Consider the following 22,829-nt stretch of genomic DNA (forward strand, 5'->3'; position numbering starts at 1 on the left):
GATAAGTGGTTTTGCCGCTGGTGACCGCCAAAGTCTCGACACCTTTTGGGAATAGTGCGGGGACCCCAATTCCGCTGCTTCATCTTCGAGCTATTCACCAAGCTCAACTGACTTACCCTGGATCTTCAGTCATCCAAAGGGCAAATTCGTTGAATTCAGAATGGCAACGCTGGATATCAGGCCGGATAGCTTCCCAGCTCGGAGCAGAGCTGCCTCTGGGCTGGTCAATGGTGTTCCTACAGAGGTCTCGCTGTTGGAGTTTTCCGACAAGATCATGATCACGATAAGCCAAGAGGGCCGACTGGCGCAATGGGTGAGTCCTGACCACCAACTCACCACAGCTTCATAGATAATGACGCTTACGACGTCACAGATCCAAGTCCCCATGATGGGAACCACAGCAGGCATCGTCGACATGGCCCTCCCCAGCACCAACCACGGCCTGCTCCCCTCCACTCACCTCGCCCCCAAGACGCTGCTGGGAGGAGGCGGCGACGAGAGGGAAACGCTCGGACAGCTGTACGCCTCGCAGATTGCCAGCCACATCTCGTTGAAATCTCCCGAGGAGAGGCGGACGCTGGTGTTTGGGTTTGGGCTTGCCAAGGCGGAAAAGGAGCAGGAGGCGTTTTTCGATCTCTTTGAGCTGGCTCTCAAAGTGCTGTGAGGGGGACCGCTAGACATGGACATGGGACGAGTTACATGAGCGTCATATCCCGCATGCTTCGACCGCGGAATCATTCAGCAACGTCTGATTGATCGATCTTCAGTCGTATGACCATACATAGTTGCTCTGCAAGTCGGCTTTGGGCAAAGCCTGTTGTTAATGGAGCAAATTGATGACCTCACATTGAAGACGTATCAACACAAGACAAACCTGGGGACATTGATCATGCCTATCCAGCTTTCACAGGCAAAAAAGAAAAAGAAAAGAAAGGTCAAATACATCAATCGTGTCAACTACACAGCTCAGTACAATTGAGCAGAGATGCAAAAAGAAAAGAACCTGGACGAACGGGGAATCGAACCCCGGACCTTTCCCATGCGGGAGGCAACTGGACCGCTGCCGATGCTAAGGGAAAATTATACCACTAAACCATCCGCCCATGATTGGTTGGAAGCCTTTGGCTCGTATTAGTCTCTATACGGCTGGCTCACTCACCCGTATTGCACGGGAATCTCCGAGTGCATTCAAAACTCATCACTCAAGAATCAACATCATCATCCATCAAGCGACAAAACATACAAAACATGGCGCTCATCGAGTTATTCATTCAATCATGCATCTACCTGTCTAGGATCCCCTACAAAAGGGGAAAACTCAGCAGCACCGCCGACGAATCCGGCACGTCAACCGTCACCTGTCCGTTCCTCACAACCGCCGTCTCCCCAACCGTCACATTATGCAGCCTCACAGGCTTCCCCTTGTCCAGCTCATAGTTATAGCTCCAGCCATCAAACGTGATGCCGGTGATCGCATCGCTGCCGTTGGCCAGCAGCCGCTGCACCCCGACCCGCGCCCCGTTGCGCACGCCGCTCACGGCAAACGTGTACTTTTGGCTGGGCCGAGGAGGCGGGCTGGGGACGGGCTCGAGGCCCTGGCCGTCGACGGTGGTGTTGTAGCCGCGCATGTTGAGGACGGTGATGCGGGCGAGGTGGCCCCTGAGCAGGCCGCTCGAGTAGTGCGCTGCGTAGGCGGCCTCGCGGGCGTCGGGCAGCGGGAGGTTGGTGATGCTGACGGGGAGGAGGGCCGAGTTGCCCAGCGTGGCGGCGACGGCGATGCTGCCGTAGTAGGGGGCCTTGGTTCCTCTGGAGGCCAGGTCCGTCTCGACGGGTTGCCACGCTTGGTACTGGTCCCTTGTATGTCAGCCGTGTTCGTGACTTGAGTATCGAGGACAGAAGGGGGAGGGGGGGGGGGGGGGGGGGGGGAGCTTGTATCACTTACACGGTAGTTGGTGCCCATGTGCATGTGGACGCGCTTGAAGCCGACCGACGCTGCATAGAGGTTGAAGTCGATGCCCCAGAGCGCGGCTCCAAACGTGTTGGACAGGCCGGGCCTGCCCTGGTTGTAGAGGGAGTTGCACTCGCCAAAGATGAGGGGCGTCGCCTTTTGCGCCTGGGCGGTGGTGAAGATGGCGTTGTACTCGGGGAGGTGGCCCTCGACGGAGCCGACGGTCCTGGTGTGGTTCATCAGGGTGCCCTGGAGGGTGACGCCGGGAGACGTGGCACCGCTGATGTAGCTGTTTGTCTGTGTTAGCACGGCTAGGTCTTTATAGGTGTAGACGAAGAAGGAAGGGCTTACTTGTGGGTGGAAAAGTATTCAATGTTCTTGTTCTTGTCCAGGCCGTCCTGGAACGCAGGGATCGCCTTGAGATGGTTGCCAGTGCCGGCAAAAGACGGAGCCATAAACGTGGGCTCGCCAAAGAGGGCCAGCGCAGGGCAGTGCTTGACGATTTGCTTCTTGATCTCGGCCGTGCCGTTGAGCCACTGCCAGACATACGTGCTCTCGTTCCAGCTCGACGGCCGCACGGGGCCCTGAGCCGACGTCGAGAAGAGGTCAGGCTCGTTGCCGTACTCCCACGTGTACAGGTTTCCGTGGCTGAGGGCCTTGCAGGCCAAGGGGACCGTGTCGGAGAGGGTCTGCCACCCCTCCGATCTGTTGCCGCCGAGCCCGAGGTTGAAGCCGTGAGAGAACTTGACGCCGGGCCAGGTGCCGTAGGACTCGAAATACGATGGTCCGATGTGGATGGTGGTTGGGTAGTCGGGGGACCGGCTGGGGTTGACGATTCCGACGAGGGACGTCTCCTGGGACGCGTTGTAGAGGGCATAGTCCTGGGTGTTGCCGCCGACGCGGATGTAGGGCTTGGATCCAGAGAGGGCGCCGAGGTTATTGATGAGGTTGTAGGAGAACAAGTTGGGAGACGACTTGTTGCCTATGAAAGACGGTTAGGACCAATTGGTAACTGGGGGGAGCAGCAGAGGAGGACTTGTTACCGGCAAACTCTGGAAAGGAAGAGAACTCGATTGAATAGCTCACGAAGCCGTCGAGGGGCTCGCCCTTGGGGTTGGGCTGAGAGGGCACGGTATAGACCTGAGCCGAGACGGAGGAGGTGGCGCCGAGCAGCGCAACGAGGGCGCTGTGTGTCAACATGATGTCGAGACCGTCAATTGACCGGATCTGTTGACGAAAGGCTGAAGGAGAAGAAGCGGTGGTAAGGTAGGATGAGGAGACGCGCTGCTGATGACACTTTTATACGTTGTGCCCTGGCTCCGGACCCTGTAGCCCATAGTAGCTCGCCAGCTGGGATGATCTCTTCCGGATGGTTACATTACTTGACGACTGAAGCTTGATTCTCCATTGTGTTTCCCCCCGCATGATGTGATGCAACCCGGTCCCTTGCTAGTCGACGAGGCCGTTCGTGGGTGAGCGGCCTCGGCCTGGGGGAGGGTTGCACCACCTACCGAAACGGGATCATGACGATGACAAGCTCCGGCTTGATGATGGACTGAAGAGATGGGTTGATGTTCGCTCTCTTCATTGAACTGAGTGAGTCCCTGCATCTTCTTGAATATCAAGGTCCTTCTTTGAACAGAGACGATGATATTGTAACTTTGCGTGAGAGGCTGAGCAGGATACTAATCGCGAATCGACAGGGCCCAAAGCCGTCAGACACGGGTCTGTCCCCGGAAACAAAAAGATCGGGCCAGGCATTGCTCTCCACGCTGCCATACCTACACTAACACGATCCATGTCAAGCCGCCTCTCGGGCCGAATCACGACGTTTTTCCACGGCCAGCGCCGCAACAGAGAGATTCCGCGAATGGGGTGTCGAGCCGGCCAAGCTTCCCCGCGATTCGTCCTCCCCGGTAGTAGAACCTCATCCTTGTCCTCAAATCGAGAAACCCCCGCATAGTTGGGAGTATGCAGTACGTATTAATAAGTGAGTCTCGCCAGAGTGTTGTGGCAGGGGCAAGGCTGAGCCGTTGATGAGCGTCGTCGAGTAAGGATTTGAAGGATAGATGATGCTACTACTATGTGAACCTGCGGCGGGGAATTGCATGCGAAATTCGACAGAGGGTGTCAGTGTCATCCATGAGGTTCCGGAAATTCGGTCGTCTGGGTCACCCTTTTTTGCCTTTCTTTTTTCTGCATCATTACATGTATAAGCACTTGCTGGCTACCTATCTAAGTTGAATACTATTCGATTGAAGAAGCTGGCAATGTCATTGTGCTTTCACGTCTGCGATGCTGCCTTTGTGATGGCTTCATACCTATATATCCAGTATACGACCTCTAAAGCCGGGGCAAGAGTACGGGTGAGCTTACATAACTCGCAGCAGCTTCCACATTAGAAACCGATGCACTTTCATTGGCTGACAGATCGAAGCAATGAAGAAGCATCTCAAGGTAATGGAGTGAGCCGATAATCATTGCATCAAGAATCAAAGAGCACGTATATATACGTATGTAATAAGATGTACCCGCTTAGACACGAATCCTCCAGATGCCGGCATTGTCAAGAAACCAAAGTATCCACGCCCAAGTGTCAGGTATTGAATACACGCCCATTCGCATGATGCGCCATGTAAAGTCGGGTTACCGATTCGAGGCACTACCTACGACCGAAGGAGGCGTCGGAATAAGCACTGGGACTAAGCGAATGCGAGGGTTGAGCTGAGATGACCCGAATCACCTGATTTGCGTCAGAGGATGCAACCAGCTCAACGACTCTCTCTAGAAGCCAGTATAAATTGTCTCGACAGAGCCTCTCTCTCTCTGTCTGTGGCTTGAGAATCATCGTGTGAAGCTACATATCCATCTAAACCTTGTCTGTACTGCCGGCAACTTGTTCAACAACCAATCAACCCATTTTTGTTCACTGAGAGACTCAACTATAGGTAACTGAGCTCTCAACTCACAACCACATCACGACAACTACATACCACAACACCAAAACAACCAGACTCTGCGAAACGAGACAGAAAACAGACAACGGAACTCGAAACTGCCAACTCACCCAGCAAGACGAATAAAAAAGAAACAAAACAAAAACAACAACACCACGTCAGCCCAAAAAACTCATCATCACCCACCATGTCCCGCCTCTTCCCTCACACCCCCTACGCCGAAGACCAGCCGCTCTCGCACCTCATCCTCACCACCCACGTCCTCACCCGCGGCATCACCACCGGCTCCATCATCGGCCTCACCCTCACCTCCCTCCGGCAATCCATCCCTTCCCTCCGCCGCCGCCCTTCCCCCCCTTTCCCCGAACAGCTGCTCCTCTCCGTCACCCGCAGCACAGTCATCACCACCGCCATCGTCAGCGTCGGCCTCGCGGCGCGCATGTGGGGGCGCCAACCCATCGAGTGGCAGGACCGCAGCTGGAGACTGCTCGAGAACAGGGGCCAGCTCGAGCTCGACGACTGGACGTACTCGGGCATGGGCGCGGCGCTGCTGGCCACGGGGCTGATGAGGCTCAGGGGCGGCGGAGGGCCGGCGAGGCTGGGATGGAGAGGCGTGGCGGGCGCGGCGGGCATGGGCAGCGTCGGGGGCATGATTGGGTACATGGCGTGGCGGTATGGCGTCAACGGGGGTAAGTTTGTGGAAACGGACAAGAAGGGGGAGAGGAAGGGCATCTGAGGAGAGAGTTGGTACCATAAGTTTGTAATGGCACGACGGACTGGATATTGTAACATTACCTGCACATGTATTGGGAGAAGCTCTCATCTCGTGGTCTATCTAGCTGGCTTTATCATGACTTATATCCCTCCTCCTCCTCCTCCCCCTCCTCCTCCTTCCCCCCTAACATCACAACTTGGCTCGCGGCTCCTCCACCTCCTCAATCTTCTGATACCGGTAAAAGTGGTCCAAGCACTGCGGGTTCAGCAGCGTGCCGCTCGGCTTGACCGTCTCCCCCGAGATGATTTTCTTGACCGGCATCTCGACTTTCTTGCCATTCACCGTAACCTGCACCACCAAGTCAGCCATCATCAATCAACCCACCCCCCGAGGCGAGTAAAGCATAACAGGGGACATCTTGGAACGTACCGGTATCTCGGGAACCTCAAACACATACTTGGGCACATGCCTCTTAGTCAACTCCCTCGCAACCGCCCCCTTGATCCTCTCCACCAGTCCCCCATCAAGCCTCAGCCCAGCCCTCATCACCACAAACAGCACCACCCGCTCGTCCGCATCCTGGGACCTCCTCTGTCCAACGCACAAGCTCTCCGCAACCTCGTCCGGGAAGCACTTCTCCATCACGGCATAGATATCCGCGCTCCCGAAGCGCACTCCGCTCGGATTCAGCACCCCGTCTGACCGTCCCAGCAGATGGACCGCGCCCGTAAGGGGGTGGATGGCGCAAAAGTCCCCCTGGGCCCATACGCCCTTGAAGCGCTCAAAGTACGCCGCCCGGTACTTTGGTCCGGGAGCAGGTCCGGGCCCGTCGTTCCAGAGAAACACGGGCACGTTGGGGAAGGCCGCCGTGGCGACGAGATCGCCTGCCTGGCCGGGAGGAAGCGGAGTGCCGGTGCTGCCGTCGGGGAGATCGTGGTCAAAGGCGGCGATGGGGACGCCCAGGGAGCCGTTCTGGCAGCCGCCGACGTAGACGGGATCCAGGGGGTTCTCCTGGGCAAAAGCACCAGCCTAGCCACTCCTCATTAGCAGCCGTTAGAGAAGGAAAAAAATCTCCAGAAGAACAAAAGAGGACAACTCACGATATCTGTCCCCCCTGTAATGTTGGCCAACTGCACCCTCGCCGGGAACCCCTGATCGTAGAACCACTCAAACATGCGCTCCGGCAGCACCATCCCCGTCGAAATCACCGTCCTCAATCTCCCCAGATCAAACTCTTCCCTTGGCACAATTTTCTCCTTCATCCACTCCCCCATCAACCGCGGTCCAGCCCCCAGAATCGTAACCTTCTGCTCCGCCGCAATCCGCAGCAACACCTTTGAATCAGGCACAAGCGGCGAACCATCATATGCCACGCAGCGCGCGCCGTATACCATGGGCGATATGCTCCCCAGATACATGATCCACCCCGTGATGGTAAACTGCAGCCCGACATCGTGGTGCTGAATGTCGCGGTGGACATGGTTCTCCTTGCTACACGACAGAAACATTGGTCCCACGGCATGGACGATGGCTTTGGGCGTGCCTGTTGTCCCTGATGAAAATACAATAACGCCGGGCTCTTGGAACTCGACTCTGACGAAAGCTGGAGGAGGCTTGTTGACGCCTGCTTGGAGGAACGTCTCGAGGCGTTGCGTCTTGGGGATGGAGCTTGTGTCCAGGGGCTTTGCAAAGCGCTGGATGATGACGAATGACTTGAGCTGGTCACAGCCTGCCATGCCCTCCATCATGCCCTTGATCTTGTCCCTGAGATCAATCGTCTTGCCATTGTACAAGGCGCCATCGTCGAAAAAGACAAACTACGTCAACAGCAACCAGAGGGGGGCAAGTCAGTAAGTATTGATCCCAAGCCCCTCCACAAGGGACAAAGAACGAATGCTGCTCAACTCACCTTTGGATTAATCTGCACCGATCTCTGCAACAGCCCTCCAACTCCCATATCCGTCGAACTGCAGCTCACAATCGCCCCCAACCACATCGTCGCCAGAAACACCACGTACGTGCTCAGCGAATGCCCTCCCACAACAACCACCCGATCCCCCCTCTCCAGCCCATGCTCCTTCAGCGCGGCCGCCATCAGCGCAACCTCCCTCCGTAACTCACCCCACGACACATGTCGAATGTCGGTGTTGCCCTCTCTAATCTCTGTGAAAGCGATCCCGTCATCTTCCTTGTGCAGCTTGCAAAGAGCTCCTGGGGATGCAGACGACGACGACGACGACGACGCATCTCGGCTGTAGAGTGCGTTTTCAGCCCAGTTCATCCTCACGCCTTCAAACCACCTCGGCAACTCCGTGATGGGAATCGCTTCGTCGACCACGCGCGTATACGTGCCTTCGTGGATGTAGGGCACATATTCCCAGAGGTGGCGGTAGAAGTCGCTGCGGTTGTTGCACGACCACTTGTACAGCTCAGTGAACGACTGAGGCACTCAACATCCAAGGAAGCAAATAAGCATGAATGTTCTCGGTAGTTAAAGAGAGAGAAGAGAGTAGGGGAGAGTGGGAGATGAGATACTGACCTGGAGATTAAGACCGTACTTTCTGTTTGCGTCCTTCATAAACCGCCACATGATGGTGTTTTCGCGGTTCGGATGCTCCCACAGCTTCCGCGGCATCTTGTCAAAGTGGATGGTCGACATCTTGGCTCTCCTGACAGGTTATTCAACTGCAATCTTTTCCTGAGCAGATTCCTCTGGATGCTACCTATGCACTGTTATGCGAATCGATTCACATTGCAACCAAAACACACATACTGACAGAGATACCCTCACTCACTTATATATGTACGCAACCCCAACCCCCAGCCGGACACACGAGCCGAGGCCGAAAACCCGTCCCCCTCCGCCTCTACAATATCCATGCTTCTTTCTCCTCACTATTCTTCACCCCCCCGCCCCTGCTCTCTCCTTATTCCTGTCCTCACCCAGCTGTGCTGTAATACTACTACTACGCCCTCCAAGTCCCACATCACCCATGCCACCAAACACCGAATCCAAACCTGACATAACATCGAGATACTATGTATCTAGCCCCCCCCCCCCCCCCCCCCCTCCTGCATCCCAGCCAATCTTGTAACTCGTCATCAGTTCAACCCCCCCGGAATCCATTCATCAAAAAAGCTCGCTAAGCGCCGGATGGAACCTCAAGAGCCTCGGTCTACTGGCGGGGGGGAACCTACGATGGACAGACAATAGATGGGGTCACGTCGGATTCGAAATGCGGGGGATCGACCGGGTTTGTCGAGACTTGTGAGACGAAAAAGGAGCCACTATTCGGGACACTATTGACTCGTTAATCGATATTTCTGTCTAGTCCAGTTGCTGGCTTTCTGTTGGTTGGTTGGAAAAGGATCTTGAGCGGCGGAACCGGTGGTTGGAAGGTTGTACGAGATCTTATCGGTGCAACTTGGAATCACCGACTGATACATAGCTATCCGGGGTTCTCATGGCCGTCACTTATAGACATCAAGCATCACCACAAAGTTCCCTTTAACATGAACATGAAGTACACCACCATTCACTTTGATCATCATCCCTCAGTTCACATCAAGAATTCATCAAAGAGTATTCATAACCTCTTCTTTTACCGAGTCTATGCCCTTCATTACCATACATGAATCCACGTACCACATCTCTCATTAGCAGCAAAGAAGGCCGCCATGATGCCTAATTTGTGTAAAACCAGGCGTCAAGAACGGTAAGGAGAATATCCGCAAATTAATACAGAGTAGATATGATGAAAGAAAGAAACGATATAAATCACCGGAGCCTCCCCTTCCCTCCAACGCCTTGCTAAATACCATAGCACACACATCCTCCGATGCACCCCATCTCAGCTTCTAGTCTTGTAGATCTAGAGGAGAGATATGCGGCAACCAACTAAGAACAAGGCGAAGAAAAGTAAAAAGAGATGAAAGCAAAGAAAACTAGCAAGCCAAAACCTCATCATCGACACTGGCTTTATAGATACGGCATCCACAAGGCATCGCACTGCGCCAGATTCATCGGGTTGACGGCCTTGGCAATAGCGTCAATAACGGTCTGGTTCGCAGGCAGATTGCCCGACGGGTTGTGCGCCAGGCTGACGGCCCGCTTCACAATCGAGTCGCTGTTGAGCTGCACCGAGTCCCGCAGCTGGTTCTCGGAGATTCCGCTGCGGTGGCTGTTCATCAGCCAGAACATCATCTCGTCCCTCACAAACAACGTCAGCGCGTGCTCGAGCTCATGCTCTGGTTCCGTCAAGCACCGTGCAATCGCCATGACCGAGCAGGCAAAGATTCCCTCCATTGCCAGAGGCCCCATGAGAGTCTGCAGATTGGGCGTCAACCGGAATGGCACCGGCTCCGGGTTGTGGAAGAAGGGCTTCGACGCGCTCATAAAGGACATGAGCTCCGAACCCCAAATGTTGCCCGATCCACGAGCAATGTTCATCTTGGCCGGGTAGCGGTTGTGCATGTACAAGATGTAAGTCATGAACGTGAGCGCCGACAGCTGGTATGAAAACTGCTTGCGGAACAGCCAAAACTCGGCAAATTGGGGAAACGCCTTTTGGAAATACTCCAGCGCCACCGTCGGCGGCACCCATTTCTCCTGGATGGCATTGAACACCTCCAGTCGCGCCGTTGGCGTCAACTCGGGCTTGGTCTGTCGGGTAATCTCGTTAGTATTCCCCTTCATCGAGCAGCTTGTTACTTCAGAATAGCGGCTTACCTGGCCTCCCTTGGACTCGAGCACGCCGCGAAGCTTCTCCAGCGTAAACAGCACCGGCTCGTCCTTTGACATGCCCATGCGTCGGCAGTGATCCTCGTAGACTCCGTGCAGCGTAATGTATGAGGTATCCTCCTGCACGATTCTGATATGAGGTGCCAGGGGAACCATCAATGGCAGGGTGAACTGCAAGTCTCGGCGCCGGCTTTCCTTCTTCCGGCTCAGCGTCTGGTTGAGATGTCTAAAGAGCTGCAAGATCTTTTCCTCTCGGCGGCAGTGCCTGGCGGCGGGATGCTGAACGGCCCATGAATGAACGCTGCCATCGTGACCGCGCATCTTGAGACGACGATATGAGGCATTGACTGAGCGTATCAAATCGACATTGGGCAGGAACCTCTCTATCCGGATAAAATCCTGATTCTTATCCTTGTGTTGAAGATACTGCCCTGGAACCTCGACCTCCTCGAACTTTTGGTATCGGAACTCGCTCAGATGAGGCGAGAACGCCTCGAGAGGCGTGTGCACGATCCTGCGATCCAGCTTCTCCTCAAACTTGGTTCTCCAGCGCCGGAGCTTGTGGATGTATTCATACATGGTCGGCTTGACTTCCACAAAGTCGGCCTCGAACGACTTCTTGATATGATTAGGCAAGATCGTCTCGGCGAACCTCGTGATGTTCGTCTCCGTTGCGGAAGGCAGCTTGACGCTCTTTGCAAACGAAGCAGGGGTTCTGCTCACGTATGTCAGGGCGTCGTTGAGCAGCGCTACAATAAGGCGGTACGCGTCCTCATCAGGCGGGCACTTAAAGTGCTTCTGAATCTGGTCCACCATTGTCTCCATTGACAGGGCCAGCAGGGGGAATGCCGTCTTGAGCACCGACATGACCTCTTCAGTCAATTCCCACGGTGGTCTCTTCTGGTTCTGGCCTGCTGGGTGAGCCTGCGCCAGGCCACCCTGGGCTTGGGCTTGGGCTTGTGCCTGCTCTGGGCCTTGGGCGCCGTTTGTGGGCACTGCCGATGCCGCTGTGCCGCCATTGGCCTCGCCGTTCTCCGTCTTGACATTCTCCGCCTTGACGTGAGCCGCATCGCCGCCGCTGGCAGTGCCGGGGCGTGATGCTGCCCCATCAGCCTTGGGCGCGTCCTGCTTGGTCTGCAGGGGAGAAGCCGTGCTGGGCTTGGCATTGGCTGTCGCTGATTGAGCTCGCAGCCTCGCCTTCTCTTTCGCTTCCTGGGTCTTCTTGATGGCCATCATATCTTCCCTGTTTGTCCTGAGCTGGAAGTATAGAGCCTGGGGATAGGACTTGGCGATGCCGAGAAGGATTTGATACACACGCGGGGCCTCCTTGTAACCCAGGCCAGTCAGCAACTGGGGGATGAAGGTGATCCAGTACCACGTCGGCGTCTCGCCCTTGAAGTCGTCGAAACCCGCAGCAATGGTGCCCTTGGCATCGTCCAGGCTAAGGAGCCACAAAATCCTGGACAGGAGCTTCCGCGACTTGGCATTCTTGTAGCTGCTTGCAGCTTGTAGGTATGACGTGAGTGCCTGCCTAGCAGCATTGAGATCCGACGGGTCTTCCTTGAACTTCCTATCGTTGAAGTACCCCCACTCGGCCCAGGCCTTTGCCGCTCCAATGTCAAAGTACAAGGCGGTGCCGTAAGCTGCGTCGGCCTCCTCCTTGAGCTCAAGCTTCTCGAGGAACATGCCCTTCAGAGTGTAGAACTCGGCCTTCTGCTGGGGATTGAAGTAGTTCAAGTTTGTATTGTTGATGACTTCCAAGCCACTGTTCAGCTCTTCGGGATTTTCGTAATGGCACCTTGCTTGCTCCCGAAGCTTCAAAAAGGCCTCCTGGATCTCAATGTTGGGGAGCGTGTAGATGCGGCTGAGCTGGTTGATGCACACTTCCGGCAAGTTGTGCTTCCGAGCCACATGAGCGAAGCGGTTGATGATCCAGGCAGTCTCGTGGAAGCCACGATACGCGAAGGAGGCTCCACCTGTGTTCTGCTGGCCTTGCTGCGGCAGCAGCTGGAGATAGGTGTGGTTGATGAGGTTGAAGATGTGCTGCCTCCAAGTCACCAAGTCTTGCCAAGCCGTGATGTCGTCCCATATGTTAGGCAGCCGATCACGCCAGGCGCCAAGCAGCAGCTTGAGCTCCCCGGATTTGACATCGAGATTCGACGCGTTCGTGTTGGCCAGGCTCTGGCAGATGACACTAGCATCGTGCAGCTCGACCAACTGTTGGAAATTCTGCAGCAGAGGGATGTGGGCGTTTGTGAGTCGCGTCGGAAGTTGATGCCATTTCCGAATGGACAGCTGTATCGCTTCATCACACACGCGAGCAAAGTCGGTCGCCGATTCCTGCTGGTTGTGGAACTTGAGCAGAGACATAAACGCCTGGAAGAAAGCTCGTCGCGGCGTGGGGGCGTCCATAACTCCTTTGATGATGTTGTCCAAGGCCTCGCGGTGCTGCTCGTCTTGCCACATCTCCGTGTTGCGCCAGGCGCATTCCAGCAACAAGTCTTGGAAGTTCTCGTGCTTGGCAAAGTCCTGAAGAATCTCCCATTGCTGCAGCTTCTGGGCACAAAGGACCCAGTGGTCCTCCCAGATCATGTACTCGGCTTGGGAAAAAGGAATCACGCCTGTTCTTGCCTTGATCTGCGCTGTTTCGTACAGCTTCTGGGCCTTGTCCCACATGCCATTCTGTTCGTACGAAAGTCCGGCGTTTGTCTCTACGAACTGAGATCGACGACGCCAAGTCCCGTAGAAAAGATCGTCTTCCTGCAAAGATGCATAGAGATCCACCAACGCATCGAGGTTGCTTTCGCGCACAGTGGCCGAGTCGGGCCCTGGATTGATCGCTGCGTTTTCAAGCTGCACAAGCGCTGCATACCACGCATCGTACGTCTTGGCTTCGAACTTCAAGACGTGCGGAGGAAGCCTACATTCTGGCCACGTCTTGGCCACTCCCTCTATCAGGGACTGGACAACGTTGGGGCGCTTGTCGATTTGGCGATTGTGATAATCCTTCGTGAGTAGCGAGACAATGCCGCGCTGAAGGTCGGGCCTCTCATCCCGCAGAGTCGCAGACCAGTACATGGGGAAGATGACTACCCAGAGCTGATGAGCCAGTGGGTTGTCGATGTGCTGCAACTGCGTCAGTGGCTCGATGATATCCCGGACCTTCACATCTCCCAGTTCAGCCATGAAACGTCTGTGATTGGCCAGGAGAGCCTCAAATTTTTCATCAACCATCATGGTCGGCTCCCTCGAATCCTTGTCCCGGGGATACACGGCAGCCAGCTGGGAGGGGGCGATCACTTTGAAGTCGTCCGCATGGAGCTGAATGTTGGTATTCATCTCCACAGCCCCGAGTAAAAGCTGGTTGGCCTGTGCGAGCCAGTAGGAATCGGCAAGAGTATCCCAGTTCTGCGACGTGAGCACGTACGAGAGGCGGACGGTGGCTGTCTTGGACAAGCTCTTGTCGAAGATGGCCATGAATCGGTTTCGCATTTCCGCGTCAACCGCTCTGGTGCCAATGAGAAAGGCGTGCTCCATCCGCACGGTCAGCTCGGTGCGGGTGATCTTGGGGTCTTCGTAGATGCGAATCACCAGCTCCAGGAACTTGGAAAGCATCGTAGGATCTTGCCTATGTTCGAAGGAGAGCATCTTATGTAAGACCGCCGTCTTCTCCTTGAGAGTCGGCCAAGTCCCTTCCGATCGGAACACCCAGCCCTCTACCATGCCCAGAATTTCTGTGCACAGCTCGATATGCATGGATTTCTCGACAAGAGTTGCCAACACGCTCAGGAAGGGTCGTCGGTTGTCGCCCAGAGTTTCCATTCGCAGGGCCACGACCTGAATCTCCTTGATCATCAACTTTGTCTGCATCTCGAGATCATAGGCAGAAAGCTCCCCGGTGGTGGTTCCGTTGGCCTCCTGGGTGCGCTGGATGCCAGTCGCTTGATTGGCCAGGGCGCTGTAGTGCTGCACATGTTCTCGCGCATGCTTACTCTGCATGGCTTTCATGAGCGAAGGGATATGCTGGTCAATAATCGCGGGCTTGCGATTCCCTAGGGACCACAGGATATTGACGCCCGACACGTACAAGTTGCTGTTCATCTGTTCTGTCGCAATCTGGGAGAGATATGCCACGATTTCAGACGTCTGTACCTCGGACTCTCCCTCAGCATCCGCATCTTCCATAGGGGTATCTTCAGGCACCGCATCGAGGATGCGCCCGACGGTGGACTTTAGGTCGCGACCATCATCGTACTCCTTGTCAGCGAGGTGTAGACAGTCTTGAATCTCCGGATTTTCCGACTTCAGACACTTCTCCAGCACCTTCTGAATCGGTGCAATGTTCCGTTGGATCCACTCATCGGACTTGAAGTTGAGGAGAATACGGACAACCTGAAGGGTGTTGATGATGTTCGTGAGGAACTTCTCGTCGTACTTCTCCTTGTCCGCAGGGTCAGCATTGAGAGCGGTCTGAGTCCTTTCGTGAGCAAGAATGACATCTGTCACGTTGGGGAACAAGTCGAGATCCAGATCCCCCCAGCATTGAGGTTGCACGAGATTGTAAAGCAGCGCCATGGCCTTCTTGCAGAGTTCCGTCGTGGGCGCAGACACCGGAAGCGCACTGGCTGGAGATCCACGGGGCTTGGCAGATGGCAGATGGTATCGCTCGTTAAGCTGTGCGATGAACTCCACCAGATACTTCACCATCTTGTGGCGGTAGGGCGGCGGGATCTGATACTCCGGTCGGTCTGGCTGATCACTGTCCAGCTTCCGCTTCTTAGAAACTGGGGAGTCCGAGAGCGCTCTTGTCGTTGGAAGGGATGCTGGTTTGCCCTCGATCCGCCACTGCTCCCAGGTCCAGATCAGCCACATCATGTTCAATGCCAGCTTCTTGCTCTCGTGGGAAGGGTTTGGCGGCGCCGCAACCTTGCGCAGAGACGTGATAATGAGAACGGCGTATTTGTCCCTCGCCTCGTAGAAAAGCTCAGGGTGTCGCACAAGGAAGTGAAAGATGCTGGTCATCTGCTGCATGTTCTGTTCGTCTGTCAAAATGCGGCGGGGTGCAACGGCCCATGGTGTGCTCCTATCGCCGGGACCGCTACCACAGCGCTTGGGAAGAACCGGAGCTATGAGCTCCAGCGCTTGGGTCACCAAAGCCCGGCCCTCGTTGGAATTGGTCTTCAACAGGGACAGATATACCTGGCTGACGATTTTGGGAGGCGTTTCGTAATGAGCAATGAAGTACCCAATCACGACATACGCCGCATGCTTGTTGATGATATCATCCAGGCGGATAAAAGTCCAGCCAAACTTAATGATGTCCTTCCGCGCTTCCTGGAGTGTTGCATGGTAGTATTTGACAAGCATTGCTGAAAGCTGCAGCACTTCGAACCGGATGTGGTCGATACCTGGCTGAGCCGAATCATCCAGAGTCATCTCAGGATGCACTTTCCAGATCTTGCTACTCACGGCATCAATGATTGTTCGGTCCATCAACCTTTGGGTCCGATTCTGCTCCAGTTGATGCCAGTTCCGCATGACATCCGTAGCAACGATGGGGTTGACGATGTAATGGAGTAGGAAATATTTCGTCTTGTTCGACGCCGTCTTTCCCGAGTAGGTTTCCAGGCAGCGCAGGAACGTCGACTTCCAAAACTCCATCGAGTCGCTGCAGATAATCTTGTTGTAGATGAAGGAGAACAACGGCTGCGTCGAACGCAACTCTTCAGCGGCAACGGACTCTACCAGGCTGAATAGAGCATCCAGGTCTCTCGGTGACCTCTCCAAAGACTTGACGAGGATGTTCATCAGCTGCTCAGCGGCTTGGTAGCCGGGCAGTCGAACAAATGCCGGGAGCGAATAGCCCCGAATGTTGGCTTCGAGATCCTTTCCAATGGCTTTGAGCCACGTGAGGTGCTCTTTCTTATCCATCCAAGCGCTGGAAGCTGGGAACTGACCAAGGGAGTGGAGAATGTTGATCGTGTTGACAATGGCAACATACTTCTTCTCATTGTTCATTCCAATTATCTCGTTGCATTTGGCGATCAATCCTTCCAGGTTTTCCACGGCCGTCTCCCTCAAGGGCGTACTATCGGGATGTGAAAGGACTTGTGCCAGAAGTCGTCCGTGCTTCAGATCATCCAGCTTGCCGAGCAGATAAGCCCAGATCTCTTTAGGGTATCGGTTCAGGTAGAGGAACATTGGGAGTCGGAATGGACTCTGGTGGGTTCGTCGAAGCCGCTCTTCAAGCCCGAGAAAGCAGTCGATCAGACGGTCCTTAAATGCTTCTGCTGGGGCGGGTAGAAGGTGGAAGATGTTCAAGATGGCGGTGATGACCTTCATCTGAGGATGCTGCTCGAAGAAAGTGAAGGAAATCTGTTGCCAGGCGTTTGGCTCAACAATAGACTCAATCTGGTCAAGCAGACGAGCGCCAATTTCGACCTTAAAGTAGCTTGTGAGGAGCTTCAAGAGTCTCGACAGATTGTCTAATCCATGAGTGTTGAGGCGCTTGGGGTCCGACAGACTCTGCAGGACAGGACGCAGACCACTCTGAAGCAGGTCCTTGGGCAGACGTCTGTCAACCGCCAATACCGACTTCAGAGCATCGTTTGCCGCTGCAATGGTTGGCTTCGATTCGGAGTAGAGGCATTTGAAAAACACCGAGAGGATCTTGCCCTTGGTTGGATTGTTTGCGAATTCCTCAAAGGCCATTGCAGTGCTGAGAAGCTTGATGCATGAAACGCGCAAGTTGACGATGTGCTCATGCGTTCTGAACTCGGCAGGTTTGTTGGCCAGAGACTCATCGTTTGCGTCGGCCAACGCCAGCGACTCCATCAGCAGACGATTAAGATTCTCGTCGAAAGTAACCCAGTCGCTCTTAAGGCCCATGTGATATGTCATGGCATTGATATATCCAATCTGTATCGGGAAGGGGAGTGCGCGGAGGGGCTTGGCGTAGATGGGCTGGAGAAACCTCTCCTTGTATGGCTCGACGAGCTGCCATACCTCACAGCCAGCAGCTTTCGCAATGAGCTCCAAGGAGCTTTTGGCTGTCTCGCGGACAAACTTGTTCATGTGAGAGAGCTCGTTGTTGAACTGCATGCAGATTTGCGCGAGGCGGGGCTGCTTAGCCTGCGGCTGCCCTGGCTGCTGCTGGATTGGCAGAGCGTCTTCTTTCTTGATGTTCTTGGTGATTCGCTTGAGCAGGACCTCGAGGCTGGTCTGAGCAAGACACCTTGTCTTTTCTGGGAGATCCAGCGGCATATCCTTGATGACATACATGAGCGCGCGAATGAACTCGGTCTGTTTAGACGTCACCCAAGCGTCGCCCAAGTCAAGCTCCGTAAGCAAGAAGTTGATGCCAAGGCTGCCTCCTGTCTTTGTAAACCACTCTTCCTCATAGCAGCTGTGGCAGAACGTGTTGCTGAGATGGTTGAATAGGTGAAGGCGGCCGACGTTGGCCTCAGAGCCAAAGATGAGGGCTGTGCACCTGTAGAGTTCCCGGATCGCCTGCTGCGCCGCTTCACGAACGTCCGGATGGTCAGAGGCCAGTGATTCGACGATTGCATCCGACAAGACACGGGTATCGATGGTCAGCGGGCCCTCGCCCGCCTTGGGGTCAAAGGGGTTGTAGTTGCGCTTGAGATCGATGAGGGACCTTCCCACTTCAATGAGGACAAAGTGCCGACACACATCGAGGAGGAAGGCACTGGATTCCTGCTTCACATCCGGTATGGACTGCGAGAACATGACGGCCTTGAGCAGCCTCTTGGTGACTTTGTCCTGCTCGTCCTTCTTCGGTATAGACTTGTCGCGGCTCGAGACCTCAAACGGCGCAAAGTTGATGTCCATCTTGCGATTGAGGAAATCCTGTGCCTGGAGCCTGACAATCCTGGGGTAGTCTTCTGGCAGCTGATCGAACCCGATGCGAAGCTTCAGCTGGGTCTTGATGAAATGGATGGCCTGCTTCTTGTAGTAGTCGTCATACTGTCGAGTCTGGGCATTGAGCTTGTTGTGCCGCGGCACCTCCATCAGCTTCTGTATCGCGAGATCAATGCCCAGGTCGGCTGGGAAGGCTCTGTCCTTCTTGGACCCAATGAGCCGTAGATCGAAGCTCGAGGCATCATCGGCATAGTTGGTGTATGTGAGAGGAACCGCGCCCGTCATGAACTTGCGATTTCTACCCCCTAGCTTTCCCAGAATGCGCATGGTGGTATGCGCATGGAAGTGGCTGTAGGGATGGGGTTTGAGATGATCGAAGAGGGCGGTCATCAGCTCATCGATGACAGGTGCCATTATGGGATCCAGATAGTCCGCTGTCAAGTTATCAACACAAAGCTCCAGAGTTCTCAATCCCTGGCCGACAAGATCTGTTCCGGCCCGCAAAGCCACAACCAAGGGACGCATGAGAAAGCTCAAATGCGGCAGCAGATGGCTGAGACGAGCTGGAACAGTGAGGCAGAGCTCAACGTAGAGATCTCGCTCTGAAGGCTTCCGCGCAGCCATTAGAAGATTGTTCAGGACATCCAGAAGCATCTCCAGCAACGGCAAGATCTGTTTGTAGAGCTGCTCAAATTTTCCACCGCCAATGCTTCTAAAGAGGGATCGTAGGAGCAGGAAGTAGTTCATGGGCTCCTCCGCTTTGGTAGACAGCTCAATGGATTTCGTGACGATGTTGACCACGTGGGGCAGCAAAACCTGCTCATTCTGCGTGGCAAACAAAGTGACTGCCATAAATGCCAGCTTGAAAAGCCGCAGCAGAATGGAGGATTTCTTCACGTCCGCTGAGCCAACTTCGTCGATCCGCTCCATCAAAAACTGCAGGAGCATGCCGCAGAAACTCGGGGACGTCGCCTCGCTGGCAAGGAAGAACTGAGGGATATGGAGGAGAGCGGTATGCTCGAAGATCATGTCGTAAAGGTGCGGGATCTCTTGCTGAAAGACCTCGTGGAAGGTGGCCGGGTCGATGCAATGGAAGACCGTGGCAAACGTCTCGAGAAGATCTTTTTCCTCCTTGCTGCTCGAGACCATGTAGAAGTTGGCCATATACTCGACAGGCGAGACGTACTGATTCTCGGTGGCGGGCTTCTCTATCTCATAGTACCTAAAGACATACGCGCCCTCCCGGAACAGCTTGATAATGACATTGACCTCTTCGGCCGTGAAGCCGTAAGCAACCTCTTGCCAGTGTGGCGGCGCATTCTGAGGGTCAATCGGCGTCCCAATGTTACATGTCCTCAGCTGATAGAAGGTGTTCTTGAGCCCATTCATCAAATTTCTGAAAAGAAACTTGTTGTCCCCAACCGGGTCAGCTCCCCTATCTCTTGGATTGGAGATCTTGATGGGCACTGCTGAAAAGATGTCCGTTTCGTCCCAGTCCGGCGGGTGCTCCTTATCGGCAAGGTATGTTTCGGGGGCGCCAGCCTCGGCCTGCTGGTGATAGAGCTTGGAAAGCTTGACAGCGTTCGGGTATTGCCGATTCATGGCGGCGAACTTGTCTCCAATCGCGTTGAGAATCATCATGAGATAATGCCTTGCGTCCACCTTGTTCGGAAGCTTCGCGATGCACTCAGCCATGTTGAGAAGCAGTTTCGCGCTCATGGTCTGGAAACTGGTGCCGGGAAAGTTGTCCTGGAGATTTCTTGTATACACCTCCACTGTCTTGCGAATCTGCTCCGGAGTCAATGAGTCGCGGACATGGTGAATCAGATCTGCCAACATGCTGTACGCCAAAGGCCGCATCGTCTCGTAAACAGTCAAACCGTCTCCCGTCAATGTGCGCTCATCCAGGAGTTCGTCGATTTTGGGGAGAAAGATCTTTCGGAAATTATAGTTAATAATGTGCCGAATCGCAATGAGGAGCTCCTTTCTCGTGCCCGATTTCTCCCGCGGGCAGTCTTTGAGCAATCGAATCACTATATCGGGTAATAAGTGTAGGAAGTCCTTGAGCTGAGAGGCGTATTGGCGGAGGAGATAGGCTAAGAAGCTCATGGTCTTGATCTGGGCGGTGATGAAATCGCCAAACGCGGCACGGTTCTTGATCCCTGGGCTCACACCCGTGTGAATGTCGCCCCTGGCAGCAGCCTCCTCGTGGGCCTGCTTCTGAGCGCTTGCTTGGAGTGACAGGAAGCCCTTGATAAGCGGCACAAACCTAGGCACATTAAGCTGCACAGTGTTGCGGTAGACTTGAAAGATGGAGACGACGATGATTGGGCATTCCGAAAGGACCTTGAAGGATTGCATTCCCTTGAGAAGCGGTCGATTCTGCTGCTGTGGATCAGCGCCAAGCTCAGTCACTGAGGCTACCGGAGAGCCTGGCCGAGGCGACTGGAAGTTGGCTTGTGTGCTGCCTGGTGTTGACGGTGCACCAGGCTGGGGATTCGGGGCGAGAGACGCATTGTCGAGCTGCTCGTGGACGACCCTCTCCATCTGGTCAAAGAGCTCCTGGATGAGGGTCAGGAAAGGCTGGACCTTGCTCTGTAAGGTCTGATGCTGATGCCGCATGATGTCGGATATGATCTTGACGCATAGCGTTGCGTTATCTTCGTTGTCGGTTCGAACTAACTGCATGAGCAGATCGACAATTTCCTCGGCGTAAGGCTTGAACGGCTCGGGAGGCGACATGCCAGTCGGGAGTCGGTGAAGCACCTCGAGGATGCAGTTGCGGAGTTTCTACCATCAACCGTCAGCTACACTTGGTCCCAAATCATCAAATCATCCCACAAGACCCTTACCTGCTCCGGGGAGTTGCTTTGGAAGATGCATGGTCCACGCAGAATGTTGATGAAGATGGGCATCAGCCGTCTCAAGAAGGGCTCGTAGATGGGGCCAGTGGTGTAGGCGTCCAGGCTGTCGCGCAAGGTGGTCGCGGCTTCCACCTTGAGTCGGGTCTCTGTTGATCAACAGCAGGTTAGCATGGGGAGATGGGGGTTGAGGCATGCGACAGGACGGAGGCGGCGTTGGCAAGGGACAGCGGAGGGGCGGCGGCGGCATCTTCGTACCTATATCCGAGGTGCTGAGTCGCTTTACGACATCGTCAATAGTAGTTCCCGACATGGCTGCATTATTGGCGTCCGCGAGACGCAGCTCTGGCTTCCATCCGCGGAAGCGATGGCGAGGCGATGCCGGGGACGTCGATTCGCAGCAAGGCTGAGGACGGGGCGGGACCAGGACGCGCCGCGAGAGCTCACGAAAGCGCTGCGGGACGCAATAAAGCTGCGTTCAAGGCAAGCCCCAAGTAAGAAATGCCACCTGAGGCGATGCAATACTGCCAGAGGGTCGCTGCGCAGGTAAGGATAGGCGTCTGCGCGGAGGTGGTGGTGGAGAGGCGACCGCAGGAGATGGGGGTTTCGCAGCCTTGGGCGGCTCAGTCTCAGTTTGCGAATCGAAGCTTGAACCGTGACGCCCGTGAATTTTCCAGACTTCGAGCAGAACTGGGCACCGTCGTCGCCAAAACCAATTGCGCTAGGCGGCGTGTCAATGATTTTCCGGGGCGCTAGCCCATGCGCACGCCTCTTATCGGCGGTGTGAATCTAGCCCTATCTTATCGATAGGGTTCTAGCGCCGGATCGGGAGCTTTTGCGTTTGATCGTACCAGCTTCGAGCCCCATTCAGAATCACTTTCTGTTCAAGAACCTTGAAGCTATTAATATGCCATGACCATCATGATCATCAACATATTGCATCCTACCTGAGTACATACATAAGTGGTAGGCCTGTAGGCATCCGGTGGACTTGATTCACCCGAATAGCACTACCTTCCATCAAGCCCCGCGTAGCAGCCCAGCTAGACAACTTCTGAGGTCACAGAAGTCACAGAAGTCTGACTCTGACATCCGGCCTCAAGTGCCGTTATCTCTCTTCGTCTCTTCTAATTTCTCATTGCCGCCTCTCATCTTCTTATCTGTTCAGATCTCACCTCTGCAAATTTTTTGTGCCTTAACTGTCGAGTTGACAAAGTCAAATTCCTGATCGGTCTCGATCACCGTCGGAGTAATCCAGGGTTCATGCTGTCGCGCTCTGTGAACAAAGAGAAGCTCCGGAACCCCACCACTGGGAAGCTATCGAAACGGCGGGGAAGTCTTCGAGCACAGCCGAGGAGATAACAAAGAAAGCCGACATCAATCAGACAACAAAGCGACTCTTTTCTCGGAATTCTTTCAGTTTTCATTCTAGATTATTTCTATAAAGCCAGCATCGCGTCCACCGCCTTGATTGCTCTTCTTGTGCCCAGGTCAACATTGAAAAGCCAACTCTCGAGTGCCATCCTAACCTAGACCGCTGAAAGTCCGATAGCGGCAACGAGCAACGCAAAGCAACCACTCACAATAATAATTACAAGATGAGTGGTGAATACGCAGCTTTCTTCTATGGTGAGTACCAGATCTCTTGCTTTGAACTTTTCTGGACTTTCTGGGCTATTTGACTAACATAACCGGTGATATTGTAGGCACCTTGGTAAAGAACTCA

General features: G+C 54.7%; 5 protein-coding genes across 5 annotated transcripts; 2 read left to right on the forward strand and 3 right to left on the reverse strand.

The window, feature by feature from the left end:
• Window positions 1–160: 160 nt before the first annotated feature.
• On the forward strand, window positions 161–664 carry TRIREDRAFT_3580 (uncharacterized protein; the record flags this gene model as incomplete). The annotated part of the gene is made up of 2 exons (XM_006964325.1): window positions 161–313; window positions 374–664. 2 exons carry the CDS (start codon window positions 161–163, stop codon window positions 662–664), a joined length of 444 nt encoding a protein of 147 aa, XP_006964387.1.
• Window positions 665–1,301: 637 nt separating this feature from the next.
• TRIREDRAFT_106575 (glycoside hydrolase family 79) lies at window positions 1,302–3,148 on the reverse strand (the record flags this gene model as incomplete). Its single annotated transcript, XM_006964691.1, has 4 exons — window positions 1,302–1,806; window positions 2,142–2,237; window positions 2,300–2,930; window positions 2,992–3,148. 4 exons carry the CDS (start codon window positions 3,146–3,148, stop codon window positions 1,302–1,304), a joined length of 1,389 nt encoding a protein of 462 aa, XP_006964753.1.
• Window positions 3,149–5,092: 1,944 nt separating this feature from the next.
• On the forward strand, window positions 5,093–5,594 carry TRIREDRAFT_106576 (uncharacterized protein; the record flags this gene model as incomplete). Its single annotated transcript, XM_006964503.1, has 1 exon — window positions 5,093–5,594. A coding segment is annotated over one exon (502 nt), but the record flags the coding sequence as incomplete, so codon positions are not given.
• A 215-nt stretch (window positions 5,595–5,809) lies between these two features.
• TRIREDRAFT_59843 (uncharacterized protein) lies at window positions 5,810–8,279 on the reverse strand (the record flags this gene model as incomplete). The annotated part of the gene is made up of 5 exons (XM_006964692.1): window positions 5,810–5,968; window positions 6,050–6,649; window positions 6,721–7,437; window positions 7,530–8,060; window positions 8,160–8,279. The coding sequence occupies 5 exons, from the start codon at window positions 8,277–8,279 to the stop codon at window positions 5,810–5,812; spliced, it is 2,127 nt and encodes a 708-aa protein (XP_006964754.1).
• Window positions 8,280–9,251: 972 nt separating this feature from the next.
• TRIREDRAFT_77251 (uncharacterized protein) lies at window positions 9,252–21,416 on the reverse strand (the record flags this gene model as incomplete). The annotated part of the gene is made up of 3 exons (XM_006964693.1): window positions 9,252–21,032; window positions 21,095–21,252; window positions 21,362–21,416. 3 exons carry the CDS (start codon window positions 21,414–21,416, stop codon window positions 9,600–9,602), a joined length of 11,646 nt encoding a protein of 3,881 aa, XP_006964755.1. The 3' UTR covers window positions 9,252–9,599.
• Window positions 21,417–22,829: the final 1,413 nt, after the last annotated feature.

This window comes from Trichoderma reesei (assembly GCF_000167675.1).
Source record: "Trichoderma reesei QM6a unplaced genomic scaffold TRIREscaffold_7, whole genome shotgun sequence".
Lineage (NCBI taxonomy): Eukaryota > Fungi > Ascomycota > Sordariomycetes > Hypocreales > Hypocreaceae > Trichoderma > Trichoderma reesei.